The sequence below is a fragment of the Dioscorea cayenensis genome, chromosome 10, assembly GCF_009730915.1.
Source record: "Dioscorea cayenensis subsp. rotundata cultivar TDr96_F1 chromosome 10, TDr96_F1_v2_PseudoChromosome.rev07_lg8_w22 25.fasta, whole genome shotgun sequence".
NCBI classification, from domain to species: domain Eukaryota; kingdom Viridiplantae; phylum Streptophyta; class Magnoliopsida; order Dioscoreales; family Dioscoreaceae; genus Dioscorea; species Dioscorea cayenensis.
In genome coordinates, this window is record NC_052480.1 from 556,426 (window position 1) to 568,185 (window position 11,760).

General features: G+C 33.2%; 1 protein-coding gene across 1 annotated transcript; it reads right to left on the reverse strand.

The window, feature by feature from the left end:
* Positions 1-678: 678 nt before the first annotated feature.
* LOC120270719 (WAT1-related protein At5g64700-like) lies at positions 679-2,309 on the reverse strand. Its single transcript, XM_039277793.1, has 7 exons — positions 2,137-2,309; positions 1,977-2,042; positions 1,767-1,883; positions 1,401-1,656; positions 1,150-1,308; positions 889-1,040; positions 679-784 (listed from the first exon to the last, which is right to left on the reverse strand). Exons 1-7 carry the CDS (start codon positions 2,307-2,309, stop codon positions 679-681), a joined length of 1,029 nt encoding a protein of 342 aa, XP_039133727.1.
* Between the last annotated feature and the right edge of the window lie 9,451 nt (positions 2,310-11,760).

Below are 11,760 nucleotides of genomic sequence, written 5' to 3' on the forward strand. Positions count from 1 at the left end.
GATGATTTAATGCACACACAAAGGGATATGGATAAATAACAAATACAGTTATAGAATTAAATTTAAAATATGATTTTAAGTACTCTTATACCTTGAAAACCAAGTTTTAATCTGTACCATTCTTGACTGCCAACTTCCACACACTACCACATTTTTCCACTTCCCTCGTCCGAGAAACACTTTAGTGGCTCCTCCACGTACCCCCGGGACCTTTCCAACGCCAAACATTAGACACATCTTATCTGCCATGCATCACCTTTCAAAGTACTTCCTCTTTAACTAAAAACAGAGCTTAATTGCCATGGCTCCAAAACCCAAGTTTGTTGGTGCTCTGGTGAAGACCGCCTAGAAGATGGTGGAAGAGACTCTCAAAGTCTAAGTATTTGACACCAAGAGACTCAAGAAGTTCTTTGGTAAGAAGAGGAGAATTCCCATGTTTTCTCTCCGGCAAATTAACATACGTGGTATTCACTCAGAGTCACACTTTGTAATGCATCCATGAATTATAAGGTACTATATATATATATATATATATATATATATATATTTCATATATGTCACCAACCAAAGAAAGACCAAGTTAATTTGGATCAATCATTATATATAGATGCTTCCTATGATTTTATAATCAAGACAAAAATTATACTTTCGCTGAAATTTTCAGCACAAGATGAATTGTTAACATTCACTGCACTCAATGGATGGTTCAGGCACTTTGTTTTCCATGCTCTTTCCCCAGAGAACACTGTATAGTCCTGCCACCAAAGAAATCCCACCGAATACACTGAAACCATAACTAAAGATATTAATGAACTCACTATATATATATATATATAATTAATTTCAAGTAGAAATACAAATGATGCATTATATTATATATATTTTTACCTTCCCAAATTGATTTTTTCACCTAAGATGAATGATGAGCCTATCATGGTGAAAACAAAGGCCAATGGTGATGATATGACGAGAAAGACAGGACCCTTCTTCTCAATACACCAGGCTTGCAAGTAGTAGGAGAAACCGGTGACAGCTACTGCCTGCCATACATGAATTAGCTATTCTTAGTTAAGATGGTTCTATTATATATAACTTAGTAAACTTGGCTTAATTAATCACACATGTAAAACTAGGATCAAAATTGATTACAGAATATCCAATTGCGAGCAATCCCATGTCCCAGTGCAGCTTCCATTTGGCAAAGTCTCTTTCGAACATGATGGCAATAATAAATGATTGGATGGTGCTGAATATGCAGAGAAAGGTTGTGAAAAGGAGCTTTGATTGGTACTCCTTCAGCAATATCCCCTGCTTAATTAAAATATAGCAGTTACACTTTATATATATATATATATATATATATAACTAGGCAACTCTAATTCAAGTTTAAAAATTTTTACCTGGAAGACGAACCACAGTGAACAGATTATGCAGGACAAGATCAATATGAAGGAGCCTTTTATCCAGGTAGTGGTAGAGTGTTTGGTGTCAAGGTTGGAGTTTCCTTCATGGTTGGTGAATTGAGAGTGATGGTGGTTCAAGGAGCTCAACTGGGGGCCTTTATATAGAGCAATGATCATGATTCCAGTCACACAGAATAGTATTCCCAGAACCTTTATTATGCCTGATCTGCTCTTCAACTTCAGAGTTTCCATCCTGGGTAAAAGTTTATACAGTAATAATTAATCTTCACATGGTAGAAATACTTATTTACATGATCTGATGATTTTTTTAATTTATTACTTCTCATTGATGTGTATACATACCCGAGGATAACAGTAAAAATGAAGGTGAATACAGGTAGGGAATTTGAAATGGCAGAAGTTGCTGTTGCTGATACGTAGCTCAATCCAATGAAAAACAAGTTAAAAAAAATTGGAATCCTGAGAAATTAATTAGAAGAATTAATTAATCCACTTCGACAATTGAAAATCATCTGATAAAAAGAAACAAATGGTCATGCAGCATAAACATACCCTATCAAGACAAGCATGAACGTCTTAAACAATAACATGAATGAAAGTCGTGGCTGAGCTTTTCTCCTGAAAAATAAAGAAACACAAATAAGAATAAAAAGAAGAAGAAGAAGAAGAAGAAGAAGAAGAAGAAAAAGATATATAAGGGATCAATTGATACCTCACAAGAATCACTGCCAAAGGAACTAACAAGAGGGTGCCAAAAGCTTGTCGGTAAAAGACGAAAATTAAAGGATTTAAACCAAAGGTCAAAGCTGCTTTGGTGATCATGAACAACCCAGCATCTATTATTTGTATGAGAATCACAACGGCATAAGGCTTCACTCCATCCATGATAAACCCCAAGCAACTTAACCTCAAGAGCAAATTAATTAACAACAGTACTTAATTATTTCTAGAGTATGCAAAGGCATTTTGCATGCTAAGGTATTTATAGCATTTTTAAGAGCAAAATTTGCTGCTTGTAATGTTGACCTAATCAAGAATGAATATGGTACAATGCGTTGAGGTTTAATCGTTGTTCTTTCACATGAGATACCAGGAAGGGTTCAATGATATTTGAATACTGTACAGGAGTCAAATTCCTATAGAAAACCCAAAGCATATGTCTATTTAGTTCACGGACCAAATTATATAAGTTGATGGTATGGGAGTAGATGCCCTTTGAAATTTGGGTTTTAATTGACTGATCAAAGAATGGTACTTTCAAGTTATATATAGTTCATAAACCGCAAAAAAAATAATTTTTTTAAAAAACATGGCTAAAACGTGTGCATTAACTAAAATAAAAAGAGGAACAAAACGTGCGCAAGGAATATAAAATGAAAATCTCAAAATGTGTCCATTAGAAGCATAAACTATCACCAATATTACATCAAAATGGGGAAAAGCTAAAGGCATTTTTAGTGGTTAGACTATTCTATAGTTTGATGGCCATGCCATCTCAGTAACTTATTAAACTTTTACTCATTAAACTATCTTTATAATAGTTATACTATCTTTATAATAGTTATATTATAAAATGGGACCCACAATCAACCCATCAACTCATTAAACTATCTCTTATTATTTATACTCTAAAATGGAATCCATAATTATTTCATCTATTTTGGAAATTTTGTATATTTGATGGGAAGAAAGAATATGGAAAATTTTGAAAATTATTTAGAAAATTCGGAGTTTAATTGGGAAGATGGAGGAGTATTTTTATCCATAATATAATTGAAAATTTGAAGATGAAGAAATGAAGAAGAATGTTAAGGTTTGTTTGAGTATGTGAGTGTATTTATAGAGGTAAAATTAAAATTTAAAAATTTAAAAAATTATTAAAAAATTAATTAAGAGTCACTGTCACATCTCAACGGTTAAATTTTAAAAATATTAAAACTTATGATCTAACGGCTTAATTAAAAAAATATTAAAATAAAAAAAATTTATTCATGGGCCCGACTGTTGAGCGCTCATAACTTTTTGTGAGGATCAAGTACTCCCGTTTCACCTCCACAAAAATGGGCTTCTACCATTTTACTACTAAATACATATGTCAAGTTTTTAATTTATTTTTTTAAAAAAAAATTGCACCCTAAGAATGATGAGACTCATGCCAATCCTTTTTAGTTTTTGACAATGCAACGTTAAAGAGCTAAAAATAAAATAAAAGCTCTCTTTGCTTTTGCATTTTCATGCTACGAGCATGACTTATTATGTCAATAATGTAAAATAAAAAAATTGACATGCTGACAAAGAAAATCCGTTCTGTGACTTAAAAAATATAAATATTTTAAAAAAATAAATTTAAAAAACTGATGTGATGGCAATATCTCCAAATTATATCATTTTTTAAATATCAGATATTAAATATTTTTATTATATATGGTGTCACACACATTTGTGCATGGTACCGTATCATTTGAACAATTTATATAATTTTTTATAAACTTCAACAAACTGGCATGGCAATATGGCCACCTCATCTCCATTATTTTTAAAAAAATAAATATATTGTTTTTAAAAGTATGTACTAGCAAAAACTAATAAGACATTAATTAACGTAACAGGACGACTTATCAACATGATATATAGGTGTAACTAATGAATTAAAGTACAGTATTTTAGACATATGGTTGAAAACCAAAAATGTACATTTGCTTGATAAAAAAGTATATCAATTTTTTAAAATTATTTTTTAAAAAATTACACAATATTCAAGATGATGGGATTCATGCCAATCCCTTTTAAGTTGTTTAGGAGGCGTTGAACTAAACTTAAATAAAATAAAATAAAAACTCTCTTTACTCTTTTCATGTTGTAAATTCATGTGTCCATCAACATGTGGAGGAACTAACAAAGAATTAATTTTCATACTTGAAGATTTGATTGAAAGTCAATCAGGTCTTCAAACCTTTTTTTCTATCTTGTTATCTAATATTGCTTACGTTTCTACCAAACCACATGAGGATCGACACCATATAAATCTGTCAGTGTTGATTGCTTTTGTCAGAAAATCTGCTAGGTTGTTCTTTGTATGAATTTTTTGCATATCCATTGTTTTTTCTTCCACTTTCTTTCAGACGAAGTGGTAATGAACTCTGATATGTTTTGTATTTGAATGAAATACTGGATTTCTTGCAAGATGCAATGCACTCTGGTTATCATAATAAAGCTTAATGTTCTCTTGTTTGTACCCGAGTTCTTCCAACACCATCTTCAACCACACTGCTTCTTTACTGGCTTGTGTAGCTGCCAAATATTCTGCTTCTGTCGTTGACGTAACCACGAATGACTGTAGTTTTGAAACCTAGCTCACAGTTCCTCCTGCTAGTGTGAACACATATCCAGTAGTAGATTTGCTTTTATCAAGATCACCTGCATAATCAGTATCAACATATCCGTTGACAGGAAAGTCAGATCCCCATAACATAATGCAACATTAAATGGCAAGGTAGAAAGAACGTTGTGAAGACCTGATTGACTTTCAATCAAATCTCAAGTAGGAGAATTAGTTCTTTGTCAGTCTCTCCACATGTCGGACTTCTTGAATTGTCTGAGTTGCACCATCATGCATCTTAAGTTTGATGGTGCCTATACCAATGATCTTTAGAGCTTGATTGTTGCAGCTGTACACAAGACCTCCAGAGATAGGTTCGTAGTGGTAGAACCATTCTTTTCTGGAAGTCATATGAAAGGTTGCCACTGAGTCTAGAAGCCAAACATCAGCAAACCTTTTCCCTATATTTGTTGCTTCACATATCATGGCATTTCCATCTTCTGAAGTACTGTTTGCTACATTTCCTTGAGGATTAGAATCCTTTTTATTTAGATTCCAACAATCCTTCTTCATGTAACCCTTCTTACTACAATTGTAGCATTTGAAGTTTTTCTTGCTCCTTGATTTAGATCTACCTTGATTGTGGCTCCCACTTGCACCACGTTCCATTGATCTTCCTCTCATCACCATCAAGGCCTCCGTTTGTTGCGAACTTGCCGACCTGTCTTCCTTTTTCTTTCGCCGACTTTCTTCCTCTAGAACAGCAGTTGCAATGTTGTCAAAAACTAAAATGTCCATGGAGACATTATTTGTTAAGTTGATAACGAGTTGATCATATGAATCTGGTAAACTTTTGAGTAGAATTTTTGCACGTTCACTTGATTTTATCGTATGTCCCAATGATGTAAGCTAGGAAAATAGAGTGTTCAGTTTGCTCATGTGCTCTGGCACTGAAGTAGATTCCACCATACGCAAGATATAGAGTCTTCTCTTAAGGAAAATCTTGTTGTGGAGTGACTTGGCCTTATACAACTTTGTAAGGTGATCCCGTATCTCCTTCGCTGTCTTCTTCTCCGCTATACTTGATAGAACTCTATCAGCAAGTGCCAAATGAAGATTTGCAATGGCATTACCGTCGATCTCATTCTACTTGTCATCTTTAACCTCAGCTGGCCTTTCAATAATGGCCGCTAAGAAATTATCCTTCCTTTGGATATCCATCATTTTTAGCTTCTACAATGAGAAATTACTCCCATTGAATTTTTCAAACTCATACTTTGCTGTCATTGCTTTCGTCACAGACTACTTCAAAGGTAGTAACCAGTCACCATCTTCTTCATCCCTCTTCTCCAGTAAACTCATTCCTCTTCTTTTTTCGTTTTCTTCATCTTCTTCTTTTGTTGCTATTGCTCTTCTTCTTCTTCTTGTGCTGCTTTTCTTCTTCTTCTTCTTCTTCTTGATTATGCATGTTTTTGTTGCCAAGTTTTAATGTTATTTTTGCAAATTGCACAGGCTACCAGGGTTTATTTGAATCATTTGAATGTTTGTGTGGATTTGCATCTATTCTGGTGATGATTTCTTGAGTTTTCTTCAATTAGGATTTTTCCCATCATTTTCTTGGTGTTTTCTTGAGAAATGTGGGAATTTTCGGTGATTCTCAAGAATTTCATGCTCTTAGTTGCCTAAAATTGCCTCAAAGTGTGTTTGGAATGCGGGGAAACATAAAGGAAGGCTAAGAAATTGATTTTTTTAAGAAAATGGATGTCATTTCATTTTTTTCAATCCAAACTTCTTGTTTGCCTTTTTGTTTCTCTGTTTTTGGGATTTTCATCTATTTTGATGATTTTTTTCTTGATTTTTTGTTGAATTAGGAGTTTCCCATCGATTTTTTGTTATTGTATTTCTAATTTAATGGAAAACATTTGGTTCAAGGAAAAAGATGAAGAAACACAAGACAAGAAGAAGAAAAAGAAGAAGAAGAAGAAGAAGAGCAACAGCAGTAGAAGATGAAGATGATGAAAACGAAGAAGAAGAGGAATGAGTTCACCGGAGAAAAGGAATGAAGAAGATGGTGATGACGTGACCCCATTTTTTTTAAATGACATAACTTTTCTTTGGTGACATGTATTAAAAAATAATAACTAAAGGTCCACGTCAGCATATGACATGTCAAAACCCTCACCATGTCGTTACTCCGGCGTCCATGTCAACTTATTCCCATCGGAAATGCGCGGGTATCCTCCCACTGAACAAGATTATTCCCATCAAAGTATAGTTTAGTACCCAAACAAGATTATTACCCCATTTTTAATACACACACACACACACTAGCCACATTTGTTTACCGTATAATTTTAAAAATTTATATATTTTTAAAAAATAATAAAAAATAGCTTAGTAATATGGCATGAAAAGTGCTTGAATGAATATATTTGATTATTATTATTATTTATAGTTCTTTGCATGTAATTATTGAATATATGATTAAATTTAGTGTTTAATTCACTTCTATTTCGTATTCAGGTTAGAATGAGGACGTATAAATCAAGTGGAACAAGTTTGAGGTAATTTGAGATATTTCTGAAAGAAACACAAAGTTTTCAGAGTGACTTATGGATGATTTACGGGTGCTATTGCTGTATATTTACTGTAGCATTGCGCTATTTTATGATACTGTAGTAAATCACTATTATGCCCACCATTATGAGCGTAACCCCAAATCCGAGAAGGTCACAGGCACTGTTACAGTCATAAGCATCGCATAGTAAAGACCTCTTACAACCGTAAGAACCCTTGATTTCTGAGTATAAAAGGACTACATATCTTCTCCTGTGGAAAAAAGGTAAAAGGAAGAGATTAGACGAAAGTTCAGAGCATAAAGGGAGTCATTCGTGGAGAGTCTTGGTGGTGATATCGGGGAATCTTAGAAGAACTTCATCCATCCAAGGAAATTGTGAGCTTTGATGGAGTTTTATTATTCTTTTTATGTATTTTATTTCATTTAGATTGGATTGTTGTTCTCCATTAATGGAGAGCAAATTTTGTAGATGCTTGGGTGTAGATAAACTCTAGGGTTTGATTTATTTTGACATTGGTTGTGGATCTTTATGCTTTAATTGTTTCTTAATGCAATCCGTATTATTTGAATCCAATTGCGTGTTTTTAATGTCTTGAATGCTAACCAGATGAAAGCCTTAGTTTCATGTATGATGTACTTTGCAACGAATAAAAATACCCACCTAGCATAGACAAACTATGATTAGAGGGAATTGTGAATAAGTCTGGCAATTGGGTACTTATAAGTCAAGAGTTTTGCTCCCTCAATCCTTCAGAGTAATTTAACAAGTAATTTCATACTCTTTGCAATCGTAAAGAATAGATTTTAGGATAAATCACATTTCTTTTATGTAGGGGATTAGGGACAATTACTTCGCAAAAATGGTTGTCTAATTATGAATTCTTGTTAAATTCTCATTGAGATTTCATAGAGTGTAACGTGGTTATGGGATGTCTGTATCAATTAACACTGTACTGAATCAATTGCTATTCTCCCTTGCAAGAGGGATTTAATATATTTTAGGATTTCTTTCAGTTCAAATAGGATTGCTATAGCTTATACAACTTTTGTCTAAACTTATAAAACTCTAGAGGGACTCTACACCCGAGCATCTCATTTTCCCTTGAATCTCGACTGATTTCATTTTTTTTTTGTATTCTTGTGTTTTGTCCCCCTTCTTCTTATTTCTTTTGCACACATTACAAATCTTTAGTTAGTTTAATTTTTGGAATTAGGACTAATACTAGTACTCTTGATCTTCATTGTGAATCGATACCCTGCCCTAGTGCACATTTTACTACTTAATTGGAGCGTACGCTTGCGTTAACCCCGCTCATGACCCCATCATCACTATCATTTTTTTGAAATCTCCATGGTCCAAATAATCTAATTTTTGTATGATTTAGAGTTTGATCGCAATGATAGTCCTAGGGGGATCCATGTCCAGGTACTTTCTCTATTGAATGATTACACATTCCCTTTAGCCCTTGATCACATAGTTTTAGTTTAATTTTGTTTAATTAAGATTTAACAATCTAATTCATTGTAGACTAGATAATAGGAAAAGAGTAAGTATTGATAATTTAAGTCTTCATGAGATTGACATCTTACTTGTAAACACATTGTATTACTTGATACGACTAATACACTTGCTAGCCACTTAATAAAAGTAACATTTAGTTTTTGACGCCATTACAGGGGTTTGTAATATTAGTAACACTAGTATTTTATTACTCTAGCCATTCTTTTTCCTTCTTCTGATTCTGATCATTTTTTTTCTCTTTTTTTGTCTTATTTTGCTTACCTTTTAATTCATGCACCTTTTTATTTTTCTATGCAATAATCCATGTATAAGCAAGAGTAAATTTGCAAAATTCATGGTGGAAAACAATGAAATTGAGCATACCCTCTATTGAAGATTAAGGGAGGCTTGTTGAGGGAAACAGGAGCAATTGAGCAAGGTATTGGAACTGAGCAGTCTGGAGCAATGACAAACAATCAAGAACTACGTCAGATTATGCATGCAAGACCATCATTGGAAGGGGCCATTTCGAGCATTGTTAGGCCTATGGTTGATAAATAATTTTGAGTTAAAGCCTAATGTCACTAAAATGGTTTCAACAGTTGGTTTAGTTTGATGGATTGCAGGATGAAAACCCTAATGCTCACATAGCCAATTTTTGGGAAATATGTGATACCTTCAAGAGCTACCGATGATGCAATTTAAATTAGATTGTTTCTGTTTTCATTGAGGGGAATAGCCAAACAATGATTAACATCTTTGCTTAGGGGCCTGGATGGATTACCACTTGGGATCAAATGGTGGATAAGTTTTTGCCTAAATATTTTCCACCAGCAAAGACATTAAGGCTAAGGAACGATATCTCCTCATATGCTCAAATGGAATAATAAAAAAACTTTGTGAGACTTGGGGAAAGGCATGCTGAGGAAGTACCCTGATAATGAGTTACCCACATGGATGCAAATCCAGACTTTTTACATTGCCCTTAATATGTCCACAATGTCACACTCGTCTTTGTTATTGTAATGGATGCAACTCCTAACCAATAAGGCTATATTTTTAATGCTAACTAGGTAACTAAACAACTAACCTAAAAGAAATAGGAACTCACTAAAAATAAAAACTGGCAAATGACAAACAATATATATATGCACAATTAATGGATTCCAGTTGTGGTTACAACCACTACAGGGTAAAACTCAAACATAAATAAAAGAACAGTGCTACACCTTAAGGCCAGCTACTTAACACATGTAACACTCGATCATGGGTTGACTACTGGGCCTCTTGCTCTTGCAGTTAAGCTAAAATTCAGTTGGTTGGTAGTGATCATTTAATTTAAGAACATAAATAATATTAATAATAAGTAGAAGAAACTTGAAGTAAGAATATGTATAAACTTAATTTCTATCTGAGTGTATTATGCTCAAAATGTAGTGTGAAAACTAATAAAATATGTAACCATCACAATAAACTTTTCAGGCACATGTACATAGAAATTAGCCAAGTCTTGTATACATCCAATCTCAACACCTCTAGGCATATCCTGATAACTGATAGCTGTAAACTGGTCAGATGATAAGATGATATCTAATAGTAAAGGAAGTACAAGAGGACTTAAACACTAATGCCAAGTAGGAAAACGAAGAATATATATGGGTCAAAGAAAAAGGTAGATGTTAATGCTTAATGACAGGCTTCTATTGTATTTGAGATTCATGTGTTTTCATTAATTTTCTGATTTTTTTAAACAAATGCGACAAAGCAAGCGTACTATACGGTGAAGGGTGTGCGTATAGTCAAAATTTGAGCTTCTAGTCGTGTACCTTCACCTATGACATAGGATTTTAATTGCAACCCGCACTCATAACTAGGGATCCATTACCATTATTGCATCAAATTAATGGATTTTGAATGTAGGTAATGAAATTCTCACACTAGCGCTTTCGCAATGGGACCAGTATAGCTGAATTAAAGGCATGTTGGCTTGATTTGTTTTGTTGATGTGCTCATTGGATTTAGTTTATCTTTGTGTACATGTTTTTTTTAAGAAACTTATTCTATTCAATTTGCTTCAAGTTGTTGGATTTTGTACGAAATTGATATTGTTTTTGTTAGTGTCTCGAGCTAATTAGATGCAAGCATTTTGTAGACTTTGATCTCAATATGTGGCATGTGTTGTTTTTTTATTAAAAAATTGTGGATAAGACTACATCTGGGACATGGAAGTGATATTTAATTATATATAATTATGGTAGGATTTGAACTCTGGATCTTTTAAGTAGGAAGAAGAATGAAATACCAATTACTTTACAACTGGGTGGTCAGTATAAGATATACAAAATGAATAATTTTTCATCTTTGATTTCTCATCTTGGATTGAATGCATATAAATTAGCAGAATTAAGGCTCATTGGAAGGGGGCCAAAAGAAAAGTATAAAAAAAATCATCTAATAAAACAATTATCTTCAATATAAAATAATATAATAGTGCTTTTTATTAAAATTATGAATTTGGTATTCCAACAAAGTCTATTCTAAGGCTTTGACTTCTTAGATACTATTATAAACCATCACCAATTTATTTGAATACAAGAGGTTACAAGAGGAAAAAAAATTGTGGCATTATATAAATATAAATTGTATTATATGTCAAATATTCTCCACACCATGCTACAAACTTAACCAGCATGGTTAAATTGAGCAAAGTGATTTAGATGAGTAAATTTTTTGGGAGGCTACTAAACTTTGCTTTTTATTCAATTAGGTATCCGAACTTTAATTTGAATCAAAAAGGTTACCTAGCTTTAATTCTCTTTCACCGGCAGTCACCTAACAAAACCCTAACAAATCGAGTCATTCGATCTCTGATGTAGGCGGCTCAGACTTACATAGTCGGCTATTTTAATCCTCATCAGCGTTCCACACTCATCATTAA